The 25,884-nt window shown below is 47.9% G+C and overlaps 1 protein-coding gene across 39 annotated transcripts in view; it reads right to left on the bottom strand.

Annotated features, from left to right (window-relative positions):
• Positions 1 to 12,664: 12,664 nt before the first annotated feature.
• The window catches only part of TCF7L2 (transcription factor 7 like 2), a 203,315-nt gene continuing 190,095 nt past the window's right edge, over positions 12,665 to 25,884 (bottom strand). For 15 of the 39 annotated variants that reach the window (XM_047761312.1, XM_047761310.1, XM_047761313.1 and 12 more), the window contains 4 exons: positions 22,523 to 22,571; positions 21,870 to 21,920; positions 20,439 to 20,511; positions 12,665 to 14,793 (listed from right to left, as the gene is read on the bottom strand). In XM_047761312.1, the coding sequence (XP_047617268.1) occupies positions 14,370 to 14,793; positions 20,439 to 20,511; positions 21,870 to 21,920; positions 22,523 to 22,571 (597 nt within the window). In that variant the 3' untranslated portion in view covers positions 12,665 to 14,369. Of the gene's footprint in view, positions 14,794 to 19,689; positions 19,764 to 20,438; positions 20,512 to 21,869; positions 21,921 to 22,522; positions 22,572 to 25,884 lie in introns of those variants that run through there. The other 24 variants (XM_047761316.1, XM_047761323.1, XM_047761326.1 and 21 more) reach the window with 10 other exon arrangements.

The following is a 25,884-nucleotide window of genomic DNA, read 5'->3' as shown; positions in this document are numbered from 1 at the left end:
TTTCTTATTTGCTTTTTATGATTCTGTGAGGCCAGCCTGTGTAATGAGGGTACCTTTTACGGGAGCAAAACTTAATACGAATGCCTCTGGGGTTGGAACTGGGCCACTCAGCCCAGATGGTCCAAGGCCAGGCCTCTGGACTCACAGTCCAGTGCTCATTTTACTGCGGCACCCACATGCACTCCCCTCCCTGCAACCCTCTGCAGGAGGCCTGGTTTCTTAGAAGCAGATGAAATCAATTGGTCCCTGGAAATGTGTCAACCGCTGAGACCAGAAGACAAGTGCCAGGAAGAAAGAAATACTTGAGATTCCTGTTAAGGAACAATGTGGGGTTTGACCTGAATAACACCAGAGAAAAAGGAGACAATAATAACGTCAGACATTATATAATGTGTGGAGACACGGACTGAAGCTGGAGCTGGAAGGGACGCAGTTGGGGAGATTTCAAAGGGGTCACCTTCCCCTACGGGAAGGACGAGGGGGATGGACAGGGCCACTGACGTACACTGAGCCATTGCCAACTGCTAGGCACTGGGCGGTAGATCACTGCCATGACAACCTGGTGACCCAAGGATTATTACCGCTGGGCTACAGATGGGGAAACTGAGATACTGAGGGTGATTTCATCCTCCCAAAGCAGCAGTGAGATGGCCAAGGACCCTCCTCCAAATGGGGAGCAGGCTGAGGGATTCGGTGCGGTGTTTAAGGGCAAGGACTTTGATAGTCAAGAGGTGGAAACAAACCCAAAGCCCATTAACTGGTGAATGGAGAAAACGCAACAGATCCATACAATGGAATACTATACACCAACCAAGAGGAAAGCGCTACTGATACTATGGCATGGATGGACCTCGACAAGGCTAAATCTCACATTCTCTGCAGCATGATATAAGCCCTAAGGGGGAGATTTGGGGGCAAAAACTTCTCAACTATTACAACAGTTTGCAGCTTTCCAAAGCTCAACACGACCTGACAAAATCCTATTCCTTAGTATTTAATTATCTGTCTCCAGGGAGAATCTTAATTAAATATAACTTTTCCCCTTGGGGAAGGAGCGGATGATAATGAAAGAAGATCGAGAAGTACTGTGCTAAATGAAAGAAGCCAGACACAAAAGACCAGATAATGTATGATTCCACGTGTAAGAAATGTGAAGAAAAAGCAAACCTAGCCAGAGAAAGTAGATTAGGGGTTGCCTGAGGCTGGGCATGGGAACAGGGAGTGACTGCAAATGAGCAAGAGAGACCTTTCTGGGGTGATGAGAATGTTCTAAAATTGAATTGTGGTGATGGTTGCACAACTCTGTAAATTTCCTCAAAGTCACTAAATTGTATACTTGAAACAAATGAGTTTTCTGGTATTTAAATTACAATTCAATAAAGCTTTTTTTTTTTTTTTTTTTAAGGAAGGACACAGGCTTGGCAATCTGAGAGGCCCGACTCCAGCCCTGGTTCCCTGAGGCAGGCCACTCCAGGCCTCAGCGTGCTCATCTGTGAAAGAGACTTGCTAAAACAGCTTGAGGAGGCTGTGGGGATGCAATGAGTCAGGCACCGAGAGGGAGACCAACCTAGAAAAACTCCTTCTCAACAGTTCAGGCCTCAGATGATACAGCACCTCCCTGAGGGGCCTTCCTTAAGGCTTGGAGGCTATTACCCAGCATGTCTCGGGGTTTATTTCCCTGTAGCACTGACTGAAATCTCAAGGGGCCCTTTTGTCGACTTGGTTATTGTCTGTCTCCCATCCTCCGCTGGAATGTGAGCTCTGAGTGGGCAGGGATCTAATCCACACCATCCCTGTTAGAGAGACACCCCACCCCGGCACAAAGCGGGGATGTAAAAATGTTAGCTACAGTTATTGTTACTACCGGCAAATACCCGCAGCAGGCACCTGACCTAAATTGGTTCATCCAAAGTTGCAAATTGCCGGCGACATCTTTCCTTGACAAGGGGGGATATGTCAGGTGTGCGGAGGTGTGAACCATTCTACCAACAAAATTAGCTTTAATGACATTGATTCATTGGCCCTACTTGCCTGTTACAAGGATTCCTATCCTGAGGGCCATGGGGGCTCTCGAACTACTGAAAACATATGCAGCCTGTTGTTTGCTGTCAAGCACCTACCTCTTCTTGGGGATGATGGCGGTGAGCACTTACCAAAATTTCAAAGGGGGTCCTGATGGAAATAAAGCCATGATTCTCCGGCGCTCCAGGTAACATGAAAACTCTTTAAGTATGGAAGCTGTGCTCCCTTCTCTCGGGCATACACACATACACACACCCATTCGAAGTTCCAACCCTAATGGCGAACTTGGGGCTGGGTGGTGAGGAACCTTCAGGAAGCTGCAAACAGATCAGCTGAGATAGGAGCCCAGCGAGATGGGAGACAGGAAGCCTTGGAGATCCCAGGGCTCACACACAACACCTGTTCCTGGACTAGCAAACTGTGAAACTACAACCTGGGCTGGGCAGGCATAAAGACAGCCGCAAAGAGAGAAAATGAGACCAAACCTCGGCTTGCTTCCTGTCCCTCGGTGGCCTGGGACGCCATCCACCTGGAGCACGTGCGCAGGTGCAGCAAAGAGGGCGGGGCTGGCCGACTGGGAGGGACCGGGAACAGGGCTTTGCGGGTTGCAGACTGAAGCTGTGAGGTCAACAGGCGTCTAGGGGTGATCTTCCAGGTGTGCGTGTGCGTCTGTGTGCGTATACGTGCGCGTATGAGTGCACGTGCGTGTGCGCATGTGCGCTAGAGCGAGCGAGGAGCGAGCAAAAGCCTCTGTCTGCGCGAAGGGGAAGGTACTTCACCATCCGCTCTTAAAACAAGGTGTCAGACGGCCGTGGGGGGCGCGCGGGGGGGCGGGCGGAGACACAGGAAACCAGCTCCTCTTCTCCGAATATTATGGCCCTTAAAGAATAAAAACAAGAAGGGAGAAGCCGGGGGAACGGGCTCATTACACCTAGCAAGCGACAAATCACTTGGAAAACAGAAATACGTTTTCAAGGACACTCCACTAACGAAGCTAAAGTGTTTTTCTTTCAAACCCCGGCAAGAAAATCCAAGGGATGAAACAAACTTCGCTTATTTTAGTTTCTACTCAATTACCTGTTAATGGAAAAAATCTGGCACCGAACGTAATGAGGCGGGCATGAGCTCACTGGCGCGGGGGTCGGCGCTGTCAGGAAGGCTGCAACAAGCCCAGCATTTATCTGCCTCTCTGTAACCCTTTTCAAACTCGCTGTCAGGGAGCCCACGCCGAGCGGGCAGGAGAGGAAGGACTTGGAACCTGCTGCCGGCCTCCAAGGCCCTCTGGGAAAAAGAAAATTGTTGTTGGCAAGTCTGCCTGGCTCCAGAAATTGATCCAGTGCCCCCCACTTGTCCGAGCAGCAGCAGACAGAGCTAAGAATTTTGTTATAATTAAATAGAGTGCTGATTGGTTGCTAGAGGTGGTCTTGAAACTGGTGTTTAAAAGCAGAGGAGAACAAGGGTTACTATTCATAGGAAAAGCCCAGAGTCTTAAAAATCCATCTGTTTCTTTCCCAAATTTAGGCCAAAAAAATGCTCACTTGCTGTCTTTAAAAATACCACCTGCTTTGCAATATTGTATAATGTGCCATTATATAAGGTGGAGGGAGGGTGTGTGTGGAGGGATGGCCAGTCAGGAGGATGCGGCTCCGTGGCCCAGCCCCTTCCTGGGGAAAACAGAGACAGTCTGCAGAGGCCAGGCTGTCTGCTTCCAAGGCCGAGCCCTCCTCCTCTGATGCCCAGCAACCAGCCTTGAGGTGCCCAAGAGACTTCCCAGTATCACCTCAGCCAGTCGCATTCAGGAGCCTCCAAATATCGGGCCCTGGTAATTACAGACATCCATCCTGGACCCACCTGGCCTCCGGGATCAACCACCTGGGGGTAGCACTCAGGGCTGGACGGGACTCAGCCCGATGCTCACCACAGCTGCTGATATGAGGTGAGGTCACGGGCAACTGGAACTAGGGGGAGGCGAAGTATCCAGGTCCTCTTAGCCCTGAGTCAGGGACACTTAGTGCCCACCCATGACACGCCACCCTAAGCCTAGGGCATGGCAGCCACAGAACAGAAGTTTCCTGATGGGGCAGCCCCAAACCAAATGGACAGATGCCCCAGTTCAGCCTGGTCCTAACAGCTTTTCCTAAACCTCAGAAAAACATTGGGGTTCAGCATCTCTTTAAGATTCTTATTTGCAGGGTAATTGAAGAGAATTGGATCATTTAAACCCTAGCTCTGCCACTTTGCAGCTGACTGATGCTGAATGTGTTACTTATCTCCTTCCCATGACAATGGTAACAGGAAGACTTCCGTCATAATATTTGGGTGAAGAAATAAAATAATGCATGCCGTGCCAGGCACTGCGCTAGGCTCCTGGGCATCTGGCACGGCAGAGGCACCTGCTAAGAGGTGGCGCCTATATTCCTGCGAGATGCCCACTCCAGTCCTCCATCATACTGGAGTCTTCAAACCTGGACCCAAGACCGGGAACAAGTGGCAGAGCTGGCAGTGATATGCGAATTCCCCATGATCAAAGCCGGCCAGCGGAGGATTCAAGACAAAAGTGGTTACTGGAAAGATCCCTGGTCTAGATTGAGAGGAATCGTGGCGTCCAGCCTAGAACCTGCCAGCACCCAGCTGTGTAGCTTCAGGCAAGACACACTTGGGGCCCCTTCTCTGGGCTACAGTTTCCTCAGGTCCTTTTTTCCAGCTCTTGGAGACAGGCAGTCTGATTCTGTTTAGAGCAGCTGCTCTTGCCTTACAAAGCCCTGCTGGAATTCCTACCCAGAAGGATGGAACTTACATGTCTCCACACCTTCTTTTTCTGGGAATTTTGATGCCCTGGGTGGGGGTGGGAAGGGGTGAAACAGGAGCCCCTCTTCCCACCCTGACACCGTGGGTAGGCTCTCATTTCATAACAAGCCCATGATCTCCCCTTTCCACCCTCCTCCTCGACCTTTGCACCCTGAAAAGCAAATACAGACACCAGAGTGGTTTCTAGCAGGGTATTATCTGAAAAGTTATTAATAGGAATTTAATGCTTTAGTGAGTTATGTATCCTTAGAGGCCATTCCCAGTAGCCCCACTCCACCCACATTTTTCACTGTAAATTTCCTTCCACACTTGGGTTCATAAAACTAACAGGAATGTGGGGAAGGGGGGTAGGCAGTGCATAGCTTGTTCTAAGTAGCCACGACCACTGCCTTTCGAATCCGAAGGAAGCTTAACCTGAATTCTTCATAATTCCATAAACCAGGTGAATAGGGGGGCATTAATTTTTTTTCAAAAGGCCTGTTTCATGACTTTGAGCTGTGATGACGCGCTCCTCAGGCCCGAGGCTGTAGGCCACATGGTAATCATAGCTCCGGTTTTTATTACCTGCTCCATACAAGACAGACAACTGAGAGGGTTTGCCCCTCACCTCCCCAATATCACCTAAGCATTTCAGTAGAAGGGAACATGTATCATCTCTGAGAAAAGTCCAGCGGAATCTTGAGGGCCTTGGATGAAAACTCCCCATCTACTGCATGAAAACCACACTGGATTTATCCATTCTACTCTGGATGGACAGGTAGGATGTGTCCAGTTTGGGGCCGTTATGAATGAAGCTGTTATGATCATCTACTAAAGATAAACAGATGCTACTGGGATATTCCTTTTTTTGTGAATTACCTAGTCTCATTTTGGTTTGGTTTGCTTTTGGGTTTTGCCCACTTTCAATGGATTAAGCTATCTTTGACTCTTAGGAAGTTTTTTTATCCTTGTGGATGTCATCAATAAATGTGTTCATCAAATAAATGTGTTACAAATATTATTTCCTAACCGTGGCTTGTCTTTTCACCGTTTAAGGGAGTTTGTAGTAAGCTCTGTCAACAAAGTAAGACTAAAAAAAGTACTTTCTTAGTTTGATAACATGTATCTACAAAATACATGGGCAGTGCAAAAACAGCTAACATTTTAAGTACTTAATGATGAAATAGTGGATGTTTTTCTCTGAGCTCATAAAAAAAGACAAGGAAGTCCACTCCTATTCAACATTTTGTTAGAGGCTCTTCTCAGTGGCGGCGGGGGGTGGGGGTGGTGGGGGGAAGACACCAGAAGAAGGAGTATAAAAATTGGAAGGGAAGAAATAACATTATCAGTATTTGCAGATAATATAATTGTGTGAGTAGAAACATCTAAAAAAGCTATAGCTAATCTATTAGAATTCATATGTGGGAGTTCCCATCGTGGCTCACTGGTAACGAAATCGAATGGTATCCATGAGGATGCAGGTTCAATCCCTGGCCTTGCTCCGTGGGTTTACTGGCATTGCCATGAACTGTGCTGCAGGTCGCAGATGCGGCTCGGATCCCGAGTTGCCGTGGCTGTGGTGTAGGCCGGCAGCTGCAGCTCCAATATGACCCTAGCCTGGGAACTTCCAATATGCCTGAGGTGTGGCCCCAAAAAGCCAAAAAAAAAAAAAAAGAAAAGAAAAACAGGGACAGGAAGGAAGATGTGAGTTTGATTACTGGTGCTCACCCTTATCTGTGTGCTTCTCCACTTTTCTTGGCCTCTTTGCAGTTAGGCTGGCCTCGTAACTGAGTTCTACTCCGCAGACTATGGGCAGAAACGGTGCTCTTGAATGTCTGTAAAATGTCCTCGTGGTTTTGCAGTCTCCTCTCATCCACCGGGCTCAGAGACTGAAACTGCTGAGAAGTTAAACCTTTCCTGTGTTAAGCTACCAGCATTTTAGGGTCTGTTCGTTATTGTAGCAGAGTCTAGCCTCATCTGCCTCGACCTTGTTTAAGCTGAAAGGAAGGACAAAGCTATAGATTCTGTTTTCCACTTTATTTCACTTTATGTTTTCCAAATGCTGGCCTTGGTCCACTAATTTGATTTCCTGACCCATCAATGGGTTGCAACCCACAATCTGAGAAACGCATCTAATATATCAATATTATAAAACATATACTTCTCATTTTCTTCCAACCTTAGAATTCTACACCTTCTAGCACTGAGTCCAAAGGAACTCAATCCATGTAATTATCAACTGCCTTGATTATTACTACATGCACAGAAACCAGCATGAGAAAGAAAAAAAACTGCTGCACACAGACACCTGGGATCTCATTGCAAAAGCCTCTCCCAAGGCCACAGATCAAATTAGCTCCGCCCTCTACCTCTTGACAGCTGCTCTGATAGTCTGTGTCTTCCTGAGGAGAATACCATGATACTTAGCTGTGCAGGCTCCTGAGTGGGGCTGCCTGGGTTTAAATCCTAGGCTCACTACTTCCCAGATATGTGGCTTTGAGAAAGCCTCGTAACCTTGCTAAGCCTCACTTTCTACACATGTAAAATGAATATAAAAGTAATGTCTATTCCCGTGAGGATGAAATGGGAAACCTGGGTAAAGTTGCAGGGGTTTTTTGGTGGGGAGGGGGCTGCACTTGCGGCATGTGGAAGTTCCAAGGCAGGGACTGAACCTGCACCACGCAGTAACCAGAGCCACTGCAGTGACAATACCAGATCCTTAACCCCCTGAGCCACAAGGGAACTCCACAGGTAGAGTTTTTGGCACAGCTGCTGTTCATTATCCTCATATGAAACCATCTTCCAGGTGAGTGGCTCGTCCAGGCCTCAGGAATGTTGGTGGCCTTTTCCTTAAAGAGTCTGCCCGGTAAGGTGACACAGGGCTGAGCTCAGAGAGAAAAACAGAGACCAAGCTGACTTCACCCAGACCTATGTGCCAGTGCCAGGAACTGTACCTGGTGCAAACAGGTGCTCAAGAAATAGTGAATGAATGAATGAATCAAAGAATCAATGTGCTTACTCACAGCTCCCATCAAGTGCACTCACAAAATGCCACCTTTAGGAGTTCCTGTCGTGGCGCAGCGGAAACGAATCTGACTAGTATCCAGGAGGATCCCTGGCCTCGTTCAGTGAGTTAAGGATCCGGCGTTGCCGTGAGCTGTGCTGTACGTTGCAGATGAGGCTTGGATCGGGCGTTGCTGTGGCTGTGGCGTAGGCCAGAGGCGCTAGCTCTGATTAGACCCCTAGCCTGGGAACCTCTCCATATGCCTCAGGTGTGGCCTAAAAATAAATAAATGAATTAATTAATTAAAAAAAACCAGCTTAAAAAAAAAAAAACAAAAAACACCTCCCACCGCAGAGCCAGAATTCACCAGTATTGCCCATCAGACTTATCTCAGGATTTATGCAGGCTGGTACCATGGCCACACGCCTGGCAGCACCAGACCAGATCTGCAACGGGAGAGGAAGAAGCCAATCCCAGGTGGGAATCCTCTAGAGAATCAAAGCTCCGGCCTTGTTTAAGAGCGAATCCCGGCTCTGGGTTCTGCCACTTGCCTTGAGGCATATGAGACTTCTAGACTATTCCTTACTTTCCAAAGGGCTTCAATTAAAAACACATTTCCATACCACAAAAACATGCCAGTCAGAGCTGCCCAGAAGGTGGAAGAAATGATCTCGGGGTCAAGTTCTGGGTGAGGTGAATGTCTGGGTGAGTCATGGTGCCCCAGGCCCAGGGTCCCCTGACTCGACAAAGAGGATGTGTCTCCCACAACTAGATCTCTGTAATTTAAATATCCCAACCAGCAGCATCCCAAAGAGAAATAAGGGAAACAAATAATGACTGGCCTGCTGCCTTTGTGATAATAAAAAACACTATGATTTATTATTCCAGGCACTCTGCATTCTAGTCCTTACAACAATCTGTCAAAATGACGCTTGTCATATTGACAAAATGACCTACTGTCACGACTTGTGAGCTGAAGGAACAGAGGCTCAGAGAGATGAAGGAATTACCCAAGGACACTCATGGAGGGAGTCAGCTGGGGATTCTCCAAACTCAGGTTCATTCCATGGCTCCCAGGTGCTTCCTCCCTTCAAACCCTAGGTCCAGACAAAAGGGCATCTGATCCTACATACACCCACATCATCAGAATAAAAAGTGAAACTTTCACCATCTGGAATGGAAAACCATCTCTATTACAATAAGTATTTTCCACTCGGGCTTGTCCAAAACTACCCCCAACCGTGGAAAAACTGTCCATTCTGGAAGACTCTGTTAGACGACTCTGCAATTAGAGTTTCTGTTGTGGCTCAGCAGGTTACTAGCTGGCATAGTGTCGTGAGGATGCAGGTTTGATCCCTGGCCTTGCTCAGTGGATTAAGGATCCAGCTTTGCCGCAAGCTGCAGTGTAGTTCACAGACATGGCTCGGAGCTGGTATTGCTGTGGTGGCAGCATAGGCCTGAAGTAGCAGCTCTGATTCGACCCCTAGCCTGGTGACTTCTATATGTATGCCACATGTGTGGCCCTAAAAAGAAAAAAAAAGAGAAAAAAAAAAAGACTCTGCAATAGTCCCAGACCCCAAATTGGCAAATGCCTCCGTCGTGGGCTGATGGGTAGCCCCCTAAAATTTATGTCCACACTCTCATCTTAGAACCTGTGAGTGTTATTTTATATGGCAGAAGCAGTGATTAAGTTAAGGATACAGAGAGAAGTGGCTTATCCATGATCATCAGCGGGACTGAACACAATCAGTTTCAGACAGAGAGGAGGCAGCCCCGTGAGGATGGAGGCAGAGAGCCGGAGGATGTTGCTGGAAGACAGGGAACACCCGGGACTGCAGGCAGCTGGAAAGAGGCTCCAGAGAACATCTGGAGAAAGCACGCACGGGCTTCCGGACTTCTGGCCTCCAGGGTTGTGATAGCTATCGTTTGGAGCCACCAGGTTGGTGTTGTCACAGCAGCCTCGGATCTAATACACCCTCCTACGGTGCAAACTTCCTGGGCCAGGTCCCAACAGAGATGAGGAATGCTAGGGGCTCCTACGTGTTGCCTCAGGGCCCCTTAGTAACAAAAACATCCATGGATCCTCTTCATGGATGAAATAGGAAGATGGCCTGTTGGCAAATACGCTGAGGTAGGAAGAAACCAAACCGATGTCAAGAGAAGAGCTGAAGGGGCACAAGTTTGGCCTGCGGTTTGACTGGAACCTGGACTGCGGAGAATGAGACAGGCTTAGCGTGGAGAGAAGAGCCCCAAAACATTGCTCAAAAAATGTTGCAGGACAGTAGGCACATGGCTAGGTGATCTGTGTTTTGAATTTTATTTTATTTTTTTGTCTGTTTGCCATTTCTTGGGCCACTCCCGCGGCATATGGAGGTTCCCAGGCTAGGGGTCGAACTGGAGCTGTAGCCGCCAGCCTACGCCAGAGCCACAGCAAAGAGGATCTGAGCCGTGTCTGCAACCTACACCACAGCTCACGGCAACGCCGGATCCTTAACCCACTGAGCCAGGGATCGAACCCACAACCTCATGGTTCCTAGTCGGATTCATTAACCACTGAGCCACGACGGGAACTCCTGTATTTTGAATTTTAAAAAGAGATCGGTACTCAGGCTGGCTGATGATAAAGAAACAGCCCCCACACCCACCTGGATTTTTTTGCGCCTTTGTAACAAGGGCAGTGAGTTATATTCCAGCATGGCGGAAAGGATTAAGGAAGTAACGGAGACCTGGGACGTTCTGAGGACACAATTTAGCATTATGGAAAGTTTCCATTCTTCTGCTTCCCACAATATAAGTAAGTGTTGAGTTGACCAACCTCATTGGCTCCTTCCCCCAGTAACTATATACGGAGTACCTTCTACGTGCCAGGCACTGAGCCAGGACTCTGGTGCACCACAGTGAACTCCAAAGCCACAATCCTGTCCTCCTGAGGGCGCTCTCTAGAGCAGCCGGTCTCACCTGGGTGGGATTTTGCCCCCTAGGGGGCATTTGGCCATGTCTGGAGACCTTCCAGGTTGTCATGACTCCTGGGGAGAGTGTGTTTCTAGCATCTAGTGGGTAGAGGCCAGGAGTGCTAACACCCTACAATGCATAGGACAGTCCCCTACGACAAAGAATTTATCCAGCCACAAACGTCCACAGACTGAGTGGTGCTCTTAGTGGCCTCACTCGGCCACATCCATTGACACAAGGGTGGGTGAGAGCGTTAATCGGAGGGAAAAATCAGGAAAGGAGAATACTATACAGGAGGGAGATAGCACCAGTATCATCAGTGTGGATACCTGAAGGGTGAGGAGGAAGGAGGCTGCGGGAGCAGAGCAGAAACTTCCAGGCACAGGGAAATTGCAAGTTTAAAAACGGAAGAGCAACAATGCTTTTAGGGAAAAGTGAGTGTGGGAAGTTGGGGGGGGGGGCAAACAAGAACCCTCCAAAAGGCTGTCCCGTCACTCCCTGTGGGAGGAGGACCATCTGTATCAGGCAGGGAGGCATAGACCTTGGTATCAGGGTTAGGATGAGCATGGGTTTAGAGTCAGGACTGAATTGAAATCCCAGCTCCACCACCCTACAGGCTGTGCGGGACTTGGACCAGACACCTGCTCTGAGTTCCTAAACCCAGTTTTAGAAAATAAAGCAGAGGGGTAGAAGAGGAGGAGAGTATCCACCTCAGTTGGTAGCTTGATGAGGAAATGAGAAAATGCCCACCCATGGCTTGGCATGCTGCCACAAAGAAGAGATGTTGTTATTGGTGTATCCACAGGTCCCTCTGGCCCCAGTGTGCAAAATAAAATGGGGAAGGACAACCAGAATCACTCCTCCCCAGGAATACAAAGCAGACGAAAACAAAAAGACCAGGATTGTACAGAACAAAAAACAGCTTGAGCAAAGCAGAGCTTCCAAGGCTTTAAAGTCCTTGGTGACAACACCATGTCACCTTAGGTAACAAAGGCAGCAACACAGACCGCTTCTGAGCCCATTGAAATCATGTCCTTTGAAGGGAAGGTTGTCCAGATAAGTGAAACCATGTATATACCTCCATCCATGCATCCTAGCCAGCGGCAGGAATGAATGCAGTGGAAACCTTAGGACGTTCTGTGGGGGTGGGGATGAACCTGCACCCTGGCCAGGGCAGAGCCAAAGAACGTGCGTCTCAGGGATGGCAAGACTGGTCCATGCAAACCTATAAAGGAAACGCCTTCTAAACGTCTTCTTGCTTAACAATTGCTCACCCTGGCATCTCTCGCTGCATGTAATTCTTAGAAAGAAATTACGATACTTCCACACCAATGATCCTTCAAACAGTGAACACTGGTTTCTTAAATCCCCTCCTGGTGAACTAAGTCTCATTAACCAGAATTAAATCCTTTCTGCTTGATACTGTGAGAGGGCTAGGATGTAGCAGAGTGACAGCCTCAGAGCCAGAAGAGTGACATTTGCTTTCAGAAATCAACAAACCAGGTGCACCAAGGAGGCCAAAAAGGCATCAAGAATGAGAGGGAGGAGTGCTCCTGTGGCGTAGCAGGGTAGGGATCTGGCGCTGTCATTGCGGCAGCTGGGGTTGAGGCGGTGGCACAGGTTCAGTCCCTGGCCTGGGAATTTGAGCATGCTATGGTCATGCCCCCCCCCCCCAAAAAGCAACCCTTCAAGAGTTCAAGGCCACTTTCTGGTATCCGTGTCACCTCCTACCACCTGTACCCACCACATGGTCTCAAGCTCCAACCTGGGAATACATTTCTCTTGGTGAAAGGAGATCCAGTTTCCCCCGAGATAAAACCCAAATTACGGAAACAAGGGACCAGCCTTTATCTGCACATACTAAGTTGCTTTTATTAATCCAGAACGGCATGCTACAGATACTGTACAGCATGAACATTTATTCATTACAAAAATGGCTTCCAAACCATTAAAAATGAAATTGGAATAAGAGCATAAAACGGAACAGTAACATCACAACTGTTAGGAAACATTCAAAGTATTCACAAAAAATGTTATAGTTAGCATTTTAATAAACCAGAGAAAAATCGGAGACAGTTTTACAATCGCTTCATGTCAACTACAATGGCACTGAATGAACAGGTTTCAGCTTTATACAGCATTTTGTAACATCAACATGCCTAGGTTTTTTTTATTTTTAAAGTCTGCTACCTACTTGTATGTCATACAGGTACATAAAAGCAGCAGCTGGTTTTTCCTTGAAGAGTAATCTAATATACAGAATTTTGGCCCTTAAGGGTTTATACCTCTTCATTTAAAATGCTTTCTGGAAAATCTGCTACCAAACACATCTTGTTATAGGTGACATTAAAAACTACATACAAATCTACCTATGTAACATCACAGCAAAACATGATGAACGAAAATTACAGCATCAAAAAGAGGGAGAAAGCTAAAGTCACTGAGAATTTTGGCACATAAAGTTTTGCACACAGTCAGTCCATGTCCTAAGGGTGCAGGGCATTCGACTGTGGGTCCACAGGGGTAACGGGCCTGACCGTTCCCACTGCTGCTCATACAGCGTCGCTAAAATTCCCCTCACTAATTTTCAAGTCTTGTTTTACAGAATGGCTTTTAAAGCAACGTTTGTTAATGCTACTGATCCTTTAATGCAACTATTAATGTCCATTTGGCGGCATCTGGGTTTCATACGGCAAAAAAAAAAAAAAAAAAAATCCAAAAGGGAAACAAAAAATATATATATACACATTTTATATATAAACTTAAAAACCTTGTACAAATGAGTTGTTATATATAAGAGGCATATGCTAAGGGGAAAAAAAAACTTTATACAGTTTCAAGAAAAAGGAAAACATATTTTAAAAGGGACAACGTACAAGTTCGACGAGCAATCTCTAAAGCAATAAATACTACTGGTCCAACAGCGTTGTGATTCCATTAATTGTTGAGTAGCATCCCCCTCCCCCCAAAAGAACAACACCATGGAACAAGGTATATTAACACATTTTAACCCTTTGTTTCTGTACATTTAAACAATAACAAGTAACATCACAATAAAAGTTGTTTCACACAGAAAAAAAAAAAAAAGTATATGGCACTGCATTCGTCGTGCCCTTATGGTTTAAAAACCAGATGTAAAATGATTGGTTCGCAAGCTCGTATTTAATACAAATAATACAGAACCAACTCCTTTTGGAGGGCTGCTTCAAAATTGCTTCTTTTTTTTTTCTTTTTGTTTTTTAATCAGTCTTTTAAAACTAAGCTATCCGAACTACATAACAGTTATGTATATATATATATTTTTTCAACGCTACAAAGACTTTAAACAGCTGTTGATAAAAATTTTGGTAGAATCATGAGGTTCTTCTCTCAATCTACATATTTAAAAGGAGAAATTGAAATAAGAATGGGTCAAATATTGACCAATGAACTCGATAAACATTAACTAATGTAGCCACGTGGCACAAACTGAAAAAAGGACCAAACGAAACCTTCCAGAAGCGGGGGGAGGGGGTTGCGCTGGGGGCAGGGGTTGCAGGGAGGGAAATAAAGAAAAGCCAAACGAAACACTCCACGAAAGCAACCGGGGCGGAGGAGGGTAAAGCTATTCTAAAGACTTGGTGACCAGGGAGAGCGGCTGGGGCTGGGTCCCGGCCAGAGAGTTGTGGGAATGTAAGGAAGATGTCGACGGCTGTGCCAGAGATGAGGAGGGGAGGAGGGGGGCCTGCAGGGCGGCGGGAGGCAGGTCCAGGGCCCCGTTGGCACAGAGGGCGGGGGCCTTGCCGTGGGCGGCCTCGGCCAGCAGGAGGGCGGGCGGCGGAGGCATCATGGACAGGTGGGCCAGGGGGTCGGGCTTCAGGGACAGCGACAGAGGCTGGGTCTGCTCAGTCTGTGACTTGGCGTCTTGGGGAGGGGAGCCTAGCAGGTGGGGGGAGGAAGGAGGCGAGTCTAGTAAGCTTCCATCTGAAGAGGGTGGACTGAGGCAGCTGCCTTCACCTTGTATGTAGCGAACGCACTTTTTTTTTCTCCTAGAAACAGGGGGAGAGAGTTATCTGTGAATAAAGGGCAAAGACGCCAAGGCAGAGAGTTATCTACCGCTCAGAGCGAAAGATGCCGTCACCTGAGGGGACCCACAGAGACACGCCTAGTGGCCAGGGGACCGTTACAGTCACACTGGGGTGTCACGCTCCCTGAGCTACGCCTGCTCTGCAAACGAGGTATGTCCAGGGACTACAGGATCCCTACCTACCTGCTTCCCCCGCCCCCAGCTAAATCCCGCCCCCTCCCCCATATAAAGGAGCAGGCTCAAGGGGGCCACCTGCAGGCCGTGGCACCCATCTGCCAGCAAGGGCCTATATCCAAACTAGGATGAACTCCAAAGCTTGGTGTCTCTTGCGGCTTAGACACCTCTTCACGTCCCCATCATAACACCCCCCTCCATTCCCGCCCCACCCCCCCAACGGTGTGCATTTGTGTGTATGTGTGTATAAAAGAGAAAAGACAGAGCTCCCTCCCCAGGCGCCTCGTATCAATATGAAACTCTCAAAATGCTGACTGCTGAGCCCACGGAGCTGAAGGCAGCGCTAGCAGGAGGCTTACAGGTGTGAACCCACCACCACCACCACCACCACCACCACCTCCTCCACCACCACCTCCACCACCACCTCCTCCTCCACCTCCACCACCAGAGGCTGCGGGCGCCCAGAGAGCTTTCGGGCTTGTCTGTTAAGAACCACACCAAATCAAGAGAGGTCAGAATCAGGTGAGAGAGGGGTGGGGGTGGGGGTGGGGAGAACGAAAAAAGAACTAAATAAACTCAAAAACAAAACGAAAACAAAAAATAAAAACAAAAAACAAACAAAACAGAAAAACCACCAAAAAAAAAAAACAGGTAGAAGAGGATAAACAAAGGTGGGGGAGGGGGGAGAATAAGAAAAACAGAAAATGATCCAAAGGAACAAGAATAACTGGTTGTATGGCCTGCAGGTTGTGGATTAAATTATGATTCAAACTTTTTTTTTTTTTATTATTTTTTTAAGGATTTGGGGCCTTCCCCTCCCCCACCCCACAGGGAGAAGGCTAGAAGGAGAGACGGTGAGGGTGGGATGGAGGGGCGTCCTGCCCTGGTCCATATGCCAGGGCCAGTGAATGGAGGGTGCAGCGTGTCACAAGGAGGTGACGACAAAGAAGACGTGCCAGGGAATCACAGCATGGACCTTGCAGAAGGGGAGTCGTCGGGATTCGTGTTTAAACCAGAAAGACTAATTTTGCCCTGTACCAAAGTCAGAATCTCCCCTCTCCATTTCCTGTTTATGTAAGAAAGAGGAATGAGAATTTCAGAGCCTCTCTTGCTTATCATCAAAGTCGGGGAAATCAATTCAAGAAATTGAGCGTGTGACCGAAAACCTCCTCCTATGATCCATTCCAGTCTGATGGGATAATGTTTGGTAGGAAAGGTGGTCCTGGGGATCACCTGCACTCATGCTATAAAAATAATGCAGACACAGGGAATGTGCTGATCTAAGGAGAAATACAGTCAGAACCGTGGCTGGTAACACTCCGTCTAAAAACAAGTGTGTAAGCACCGGCTGGCTTCCCGTCACGGGAAAGCAACTAAGATGCTGCCTGGCTGAAGGCAACCACTGTCAGATGTCACTGGCCTCTGGAAGGAAGGGGATGGAATGAGTGCCTCCTTGAGTATGTGCCCCCGAGCTGTCTGAGGATGCCCCTCGGTGCGTGGGGTGTGTGCTCGGCAAGATGGCAGGAGGGAGGAGGTGGGGGCGGGGAGCACATGCTTGGTCTTTCCTGCCTCCCGGAGGCCGAGCCCCCTTGGGCCGGTGGCCTCAGGGTCTACCTGTCCCCGCTCCGGGTCGGAAGGACCTCGAGGAACGCGAGGGCTGCCCCCTCCACCTTCAATTTGACAAGGTTCCTTTTCTCCCCTGGGATAGACTGAAATAAACTGTGGGTTCTGCTCCCATCCCAGAAAACCAAGAGAAATAGATAAGCCTCTCAAGAGTTTTAAACCACCTTAGCCTGCAGATCAAAACATGCTCAAAAAACTAAGAAGTCCATGCATTTTAAAAATGGGAGAAGAAACGGGTGGTGGTGGGGTGGGGTGGTGGTGGGGTGGGGGGAGCATAAGCAAAACTGAGAAAGCAAAAGGGACAAATGAGAGAGAGGAATGAGGAAGGGGACAAAGAGAGGAAGAGGGGACAGGGACAAGGGGACAGGAATAAAGGAACATCCAGCAGCATTCCATGCTATATTAGGGCAGAGGGAAAAGATGGGAAAAGCAACTTGGTGGGCTCAAAACAGAATCTTGTTAAAATGTCCTCAAATGTCAAATAAAATTAGAAACCCTGTGCATGGAGCCAGGAGCCCTGATTGGCTAGGAGCTTTTCGGGTGCTCCCCTCCCCCCTCCTGCCCTCATCGCGGTGCAAGTTTCCAGGTCAGGGGGATGAGTGGGGGCATCTGAACACAGGACACAAAAACTATGAATGACAGGGCGACTGCTCCTTCTAAGAGGTGGCAGAGCAGGCGGCAGCTGGAACACACATATTTCGGATGGGCCAGAGAATGCCTCATTTTGCAACTTTTTTTTTAAAGCACATTTTGTCTTGTTGATTTAGCATCAAGCCAGATCCTGGCACAGTCAAGAGGAAAAACTGATGGAAAAAGGGGACAAAACCCATTCTCTGACTCTCCCCCACCTAGGCTCCTTCTCCCATCAGGGGGTGGCCCCTGAAAAATCCATTTTTAGCTTCTTACAGATTCATTCTGAAAGGAACTTAAGAGTGTTTCCTGGTCCTGTTTGGGACTTACACTTACTTAAAGGAGCAGAAATGCATCTGCTGAAGCTTTCAGGGTATGAAACAATATTCCCAACGGAGGAAAAATGGTCACCGGGGAAGTTCTAAGGGCGCTGAGGTGGGAAAGAGGAAGGAAGGACCGCCCAGCACGCACCGTGGCGCTACTGCCGCGCCAGCCCTTCCAAGCTGCACTCTAGAAAACCACGTTTATGAGGCAGCCATGAAGGTCTGCAGTTGTTTTTGTTGCATAAAAACGTCATGAGAATTCTAGTTTCTGCAGAAAATGCCACCCTCCAGTTTTCAGCAAGGTGCGCCTGGGTCTGAGAAGGGACTAGTCTGGTCAATGTTAGTAATGGCAACTCCTGCTCCCCGACAATCGCCAAGTCTAACTCGCAGCTAACTGCTTCCAAAGCAGAAAAGGGATTCATGAACCACCACTCACCGATCCCCCCCTCAAATAAAATACACAAACCAGGCAACCAACCACACTGCAAGGTGCGCTGGATGGTGTCAGCCGCACGTTTCTACAGGGCGTGAGAAACCCTCTCTTGGGAGCAGCCCTGCCATTAGCTCAGCCTTCCCCGGGGCGCGCGGTCAGGGCAGGATCCCGCAGCTACCTGCCCTCCTGCTCAGCCACAGAAAAGCCTGACACAAATTCACTGTCGAGGTGGGGCCGGCAGAGTTCCCATCTTCCAGGCCAGCCCTGAGGAGACACCTAATGCCCTCTGTCAAGTGCGTCGTGAAACTCTTTTCTGTTGCACAGAGAGGACCCCGGGGACTGTGTGGAAAGGATGTGTGTCACCTCCATGATCACCGCCATCCCAGGGGAGGGGCGGCGGCGGGGGTGGGGGGTTGGGGTGGGGTGGGGGTTCTCTCTCTGCGGGTCATCCACCCAAGGTCCCCCCAGCCTCACTCAGAAGGCAGAGGGCAGCCCGTGGAGGAGCGGGGGGGCGCTCCCTGGGGAAAGACTCTGGGGGCCCCTCTCCGTGGAACGCTGGCTCAACACGGGGCGCTTCACCGATCTCTCCTAAGGCGTCAGGGGAAGGGGGGGGAGACACAGCGACTGGTGAGCATGCACGTGATGGAACGGAGATCTGGGCTGACGTCTAAACACGGAACACATGGCGAAGGCACGGAGCAGGACACGTGACACGGAGGGGGCACTACAGACAGGGAAGCGTGTTTTGGGTATTGAGATACCTACCATCATAATATTCCAAATTCAAAGACTGCTTGTATCAGAACAAAGAAACAACAAATTTAACCAAAGGTGGTCATTAAAGAAAAGGAAATGAGACAGGAACTAGCTGGTATCCCTCCACCAAGAAGGAAGTACCTACACCTTCCCTGAAATTACAGGTTGGATGGAACCTGCAGGTGGAACACAGGTGTTTAATTGGGACTCTCCTGATTCACTCTGGAACCAGCACGCCCTCTCTGTCTCATAGGTCCATCTCTCTCATAGGTACACGCATATGTGTTTTGTTCACTCTGCAGGCTAGCAGCACTGCAGCAAGTCACTGCACGGCTCGCTGCTTGCAGCCCGTCAGCTGGTGCCTGCCGTTTAATGCCACGCTTCTTTTCAGCACTGTAAAACAATGTCAGCTCACCAAGCTCCTCTGTCCAGAGACGTGGTTTTTAAACAGAACACAAACAAACAAAAAACCAAACAAAACCAAAAACAGCCTGCCCCAGAGCCCTTCTCCAAGTGTCTAGACTCCAAGTGCATAGGGGAAGGCTACTGCTGCCAATTTGAGCCCATTCAAACCCCGGGACCTTGTGGCTCTCTCTGTCCTGCAGACATGCCATCGAAGTCGTGCCAGGGCCGGGCCAGTTCCAGGAGGCTGGCTTTCAAAGCAAAAGGATCTGGGCCCGTCCTGGTCTGTGAGGGCTGGGGTATGTTATTCGTAAGAGCAGGGAGAAGAGAGCAAGAGAAAAGTAGGGAGAGGACACGGCATAAAATTAGCAAGGAAATTTGGAAGGATGAGGATCATTAGTCATTGCTGCCAGCAGGGAAGTAGATGGGAACGAGGTCAAAAATCTATTGACACACTGAGATACCGGAAGGACAGAACGCTTTGATTTTTCCCAAAGGCCTCACAGTAGGTAATATACCTGCATGGTTTGCACCATAAAGTCTGTCGGTCAAGCCCGAACAGTGCCCGACACTTCTTTGGAGTATTTGCATCTGTTAGCATAAGGTAAACACAAAAAATACAACACAATGGTGGGTCGTGCTCAGTTGGATGTACAACCTCGGCTACAGCTGCCTTGTCTTCGCTAGCACCTGGGTTCTCTTTGATTGTCTTCCCTCACCAAGGACATGAAAGGAAAGGACTTCTAGGTGTCAAAAGAAAAAATAAAATAAAATAAAATAAAATAACGATAAAACACAAAAGGAAAAAACAACAATCGGAAACCAAAAAAACAACAGGGGGGAAAATAAATAAATAAATAAATAAATAAACAAACAAACACAGAGAGAGAGAAGAGGAGGGGAGAGGGTGACGTCGTTTGTTTCTACCTAGGCCAGGCTCTCGATGGCTGTCACCGAGCCCCCATCCTGGGCTGTCGGGAGGAAGGGGTTGGCAGGCAACATTCCCTGGGAGGGGGCGCGCTGGGGTTTGCTGTCGCTGACCCGAGGAGGCACAAATGATGCTGTTTTACAGTGGCATTTTGGCTAGCAGCAGCGAGGAGGACAAGCACGTCCCTCACAGAGCAGTGTCCCGCGCCCTCCTGTCTCCTAAGATCCACACACAGAGCTACAAAGCAACAGGCCAGAGAAGGGGGAGGGGGTGGGGGGCAAAGGACCAAAGAGACCAGCTGCAAACCAGCACAGCGAATCTGGGAAATCTATACACACCTGCAAGGGCCGCACCAGTTATTCTGTTGATCAAGGCCAAAGCGCGCTCGGCATTTCTTAGGAGCGCTCAGGTCTGAATGAGTTCAAGAGAGAAGCGAGCGGAGGAGGAGGAGGAGGACGAGGGAGAGAGGGAGAGGGAGAGAAGAGAGAGAAAGAGAGAGAGGGAGGGAAGGAGAGAGGGAGGGGGGGAAGAGAAAGATACAAATAAGAAAAAAATAAAAATAAAAAAGGGAATAAATCAATGACCTGGTTACTAATTACAAAATATTGACTTTCCATTTTTAACTTGCTTTAATTTTTTTTTAAAAAAAAGGTAAAAAAAAAAAAGCACATTCTTATTCAACTTGTGAAATTAGCTGTTGCAAATAAAGCTGCAGTATCCCTTCTTTAAGGACTGTCTCTCCGATTCGGTTTGAACTGATAAAGGGAAGTTAGATACTGAAGAACTAACTTTGACATAATGTTTTTCCTCTTTTAGTTCTGCTTTCCTCTTTTTTTTTTTTCCTCTCTCAATTTGTTTTTCTTAAAGAAGAAAATAAAGCCAAGGAGGGAATTAAGTTTGTCACATGCTTTTTTTCTTCTCAGAGTACAACAGTTTAAAAAAGAAAACAAAAAAACAAAACAAAACAAAACAAAACCAAAAAAACTACAAATAAGAACAGAACAAAATGAAACGAAACAGAAAGAAATAAAGAAAGAAAGGGTTGTGGTACTGGGATATTGCAGCTTTTGGAATGTTCATCTTTTCTCTTTTTAAAATCTATTTTCATTAATATTGAAAGGAACAGATAAAGACCAACAGGCTGTGTACATGAGCCATTGAGGGTTAGTTAGAAGCTCATACATAGCAGCATTGAAGCAGGATCAGTCAGTGAAATGCTAGTGGATTTGCCAGTTATAAGCAGAAAAGCAAAAGGAAGGAAAAAAACTAAAATAAAAAAAAAGCAAAGGAAAAAAATAATCATACTGCGGATGCATGCTTGCGTGAGAAAACTTAGTGGGAGCGATGAAAAAAATGCCATTAGATTAAGGAGGTTTATTACTGAATTCCTTCCATTTTGTTGTTGTTGTTGGGTTTTGGTTTAGTTTTTTTTTTTCTCCTTTTTCTTTTTTTTTTTTTTAACCAGTCTCTTTTAAAGAAATACTGCATATTCAATTTGCACAGTTAGTTCAACTCTAAATCACTGTCATCACGGCTTAAACAACTGTTACGGGAAAAATAAATAAACAAAGCAGAAGTTAAATTAAATTCAAAAAACAATGAAAGCAACTGAAAAAAAAAATCTACTGAAACATATGAAACCGTGTAGATGGTCATTTTAAAGAATGTTCAAAAGTCATACGTGTCTCATGTTAATAAAACTATAATGGCAAGAAAAATTAAAAAAACAGTTTATCAACTATTTTAATGACTCAAAATGACATTAGCACCTGTAATCGGAGGAAGTGAAAGGCAAGGATTTAGGAAACATTCGCTGTGTTCTGAAAAAAAAGAACAAATTATACAAAGCCTTCAAAATGTTTTTGTCGTTGTTTGTAAAAGCCTGGCCTTCTCGAAGGGACTTCTGAGATTGCCTATGCAGTATTTCTAATTTCTTCTAGAGAATGACAAACCTCCTTAATTTAAGTTGGGTGCAATTGACCACTGTAAAGGCATGCATCAGAACATTCAGGAACAGCCCAGTTAACATCAGACACTCACACACACCCTTCTGCTCTCCTGGCCCACTCCTCATCCCTACTCAGACACATACCAAATAAGCAGACTGGATAAATCCCCGGCTAGGCATGCCTACCACTCTCTACTCACAGGCTCTGCAGTTATTTAAAAACACATTCCACTACACTCACAATGTGCTTTTCATGCAACAATGAATGTTACTAGCTTTAAAAGGGCAGTCATGAAGCAATTAATTAAAATGCATAAACAAAAAGGTTGGCTAAGATGGGTCCCCCCACCCCCACCCCATCCGACAACATCCTGGCCTTGAATTTCTCCTGCCTCCCCCCAGACAGAATCCTGCTATAAAAGCATGGTCCTCAGAGCACCGCTTCCTGCCTCTATCCCGGTTATTCTAACTTACCATTGGTCTCCCCGGGCTGCTTGTCCCTTTTCCTCTTCTTCTTTTTCCCCTAGAAGAACAGAAGAGACACAGCGAATTATTTCAGGAGGTGGCGGGGAGGAGGGGCATCTGGGCTCACCTGGAAAGGAGGCAGGAGGAGGGGCCCCGGCTGCCATCTCCATCCAGGCTCCTGGGTATCTGCCAACCCCCAACCCCCTTTAATCCAAGTGCCCTTCAACTGGGCTCTGGGTGGACGACCGCACACCCAGCAGGAAAAGAATGGATCAGCGGGGTGGCAGGTAGGACCTCTCTTCGAACGCATCGATGTCCACCCCCACACCTGACCCCAGCACTCATGAAAGGGGACCAGAGCGGGATGATGGGGAAGACTCGGGGAGGTTGAAGAGACAGCGTTCAAAGTGGTCCAAGAGCTAAGGGACAAATGGACGTTGGGACGGCTGGGTGGACTCAAGAGAGCCTCCGTGCCCCATGCAAATCTCTTCTTTATAAGGCCAAGTGGTTCTCATTCGGAATCAAAAAATAAAAATCCCCTTCGTAGGGGATTTTCTTTGCCCTGTAGCACTGGCCTTGGTTTTAAAGACGGAGGGTGGAACAAAGGTGAAACAACCAGAAGCGATCTCAGCAATTTCTCAGGAGGAACATCCTGTTCTTGCCATTTTCCTCTACCATGACAATACCCTTCGTAAAAACAGCTACCACTCACGGGGCACATGCTCTGTGCCAGACAGAATTCTAAGAGTGCCATGTCTAGCGACTCATGTATCTTCACACAATCCTCTGCAACAATGCTATGACCGTCACCACGATTTTACAGACAAGGAAACTGAGGCACAGAGAGTTTCATGAAAGTTCCTGAGACGACATGAGAAGGCGGGGCCATGACGGGAACCAGGCGATCGTGGTCCCCCAGCTCTCACCCACTAGGCTACGCTGCCTCCATACAGACCGCCCGGCCCTCCGAGGAAGGCTTTTCATGCATCATGGGAGACGAACTGCATGGAGCCATTCTCATTCTCCAGCCTGACCCTCCCCGACATCCAGACAGTCTGCTGCAGCTGCGGACGTGCAACGGGAGCAGGAAAGAATTCTGTGGAGGTAACCACCGCCTCCTTCCTGATCTGAAACTAGGCCTCCCTCACCCGGTGAGTTCCACCCTATCCACGTGCTGCAGCTGCCCGGTGTACATGCAATGTCACGAGCAGGCGGAACCTGTGTTCCAACGCGTCTGTTTGTGTCAGAATATCTAAATATTAACCTTTGCTAAAAGTTCTCATGGTATGTTGACATTGACTCAAGAAGAGACAGCAACAGCCACAGGGTGAAAACTTGAGAATCCATAAGGCCCTGTGAGGAGCCCCCCCAAGGCAGAGATGCCACACGGTTTCAGGTCCACCTAAAGGCTGAGAGTCAGCAGTTCTAGAGAAAGCCTCTCAGACCTGCGGGCTGTGCCACTTGGGACATCTGTCTGGGTCTTCGGTTCAGTGTTTCCCTTTGAAACATTTCATGTTCCTTGGCATCCAGTTTAAGAAAGGAAGAAAGGAAACCAAGAAGTTCCTGTGCTTTTGCACGAGCCCCCATGGCCCATCCTCATGTCTGTGCCACTCCTGCATCAGGAGCACAGTGCCACCCGGCCATCCTGGAAGAGGCAGGAGGGTCCAGTGTCAGCTTCTTTAGAAGCTGAAATAAAGCTTCAACTGCGCACAGAAACATGTCGGTTCCAGGCAGCGCCCCCCCCCCCCGCCCCCCCCGCCAGCCAAGGGCTTCCCAGTCATTTCGAATGCTGTGCTCAGCCGCGTCCAGTCCCCCGCAATATATTCTGAGAGGCAGCTGAAAATTCCACTACCCCTGGGAAGGATTTAGGATACACTGATAAAAATAATTGACAACTGAGAGGTTCATGACTGAGAAAATGATCATTTAGACTAAAGATTCTAGAGGACTGGGAATGTGTTTTAATCGGAAGGGAACGGAAGAGAACACACACTATCTAGGGAAGAGAGAGATGCAGTCAAGGGAGCTGGCCATCCCTTTATCTCTTTGAATGTAATGAGAGAAAAGCCCTCAACTCTGGTGGTGAGGTGAGGGGGAAACCCTCAAGATAGGCAACATGGCCTGGGATTTATCTCCTCTACCTAAGTTGGAAGGGCCAGAAAGGAAATAACGTTGAATTTCAAGGCCATGGGTTAGTGATCACTATGGGACCAAAATGTTTTCTCTTCTGTTCCAGAACGTACCAAGTCTGACAACCCAAATGTGACTGTTTTACTCAATTCTACTTCGCTAAGATAGTGTTATAAAGGCTTCTGTCACCACTGGGCTAGAAAAGTAGGAATGTGGTGAAAGAGGCATAAGATGGTTAGCTCAGAAAACTTCCCAGAAGACCCCTCTGCACTTTACAATACCCAAAGTAACTTACAGAAGCATCCTTGTCAAGTAAGTTTAAAAAACGAACCAAAAAACCCCCAACTAACTAGTCTCTACCACAATCAAATCCATACAAGTCTTAACTCTGATTCTTGCTCCACAGACTGTTCAGTTCCTAGGGGAGGGAGGGAGGAGGGAGGTGGCAGGACGGAAAGAGGAAGGGAGGAAGGGCTGTGTGTGTTCACACCCATATGTAGTGAGCCACAGATCGTGGACTCTACAGCTAGTAAAGCTCCTATAGCCCCAAATCCAGAGCTACCTCTAAACTTTCTCAAGTCTTATCAGGGGTTCCCCTATTACACCAAACCTCGTCCAAATATAAAACTGAACTAAAGTCGTTTTACATGTCTCATGGACCTTCTGAAACCTAGAAAGCACTTCACAAAAAGCCTCAGGCAATACCCTGTCTGACTCCAGGAAAGTCCATGGCAGGATTCTTTTGAAGCTTTCACAAAGTCGGCCTTGTACCTTTGTGGAGATCTCACCCTGCACAACTCCAGGGGGCACCACGCACACAGACCATAGTGTAAATGGCACACCCTAAAGTTGTGCAGTGCACGCCCTGCACAGCTATACATGAAGGCCCCACTATGACCCAAAATGTCTCCTGGGGATGTGATACCTATAGAGTAGCTGAATTCCTCTCTGTGGTACAACTCTAGATTACTCAAAGAATTGGGTCTGTAGCAGGAAGGAGCTGGAGATGAACTCTAAGAACTTCTGACCCGAAACCAAGAGAGGATCTGTCCTGAAATGAGGTGGCTATATGTGTGGAGGCTGCAGAGCCTGCCTGCTGCTGGCAATCTCCACCTCGAGGTCAGGCGGAGGTGAGCAGCAAGCCTGTGGGAGAGCATTAACTTTCTTATCCTCTTCCTTTCAGCTCCAGAAGAAAGGCTTCTCCTCTGAACACCTGCTGGGGACAAATGGAGAGGTCCCAA

The sequence above is a fragment of the Phacochoerus africanus genome, chromosome 15 (assembly GCF_016906955.1).
Source record: "Phacochoerus africanus isolate WHEZ1 chromosome 15, ROS_Pafr_v1, whole genome shotgun sequence".
In the NCBI taxonomy this organism is placed as follows: domain Eukaryota; kingdom Metazoa; phylum Chordata; class Mammalia; order Artiodactyla; family Suidae; genus Phacochoerus; species Phacochoerus africanus.
Note: the sequence above shows the minus strand (reverse complement) of the source record. Positions and strands in the feature narration are given on the sequence as shown.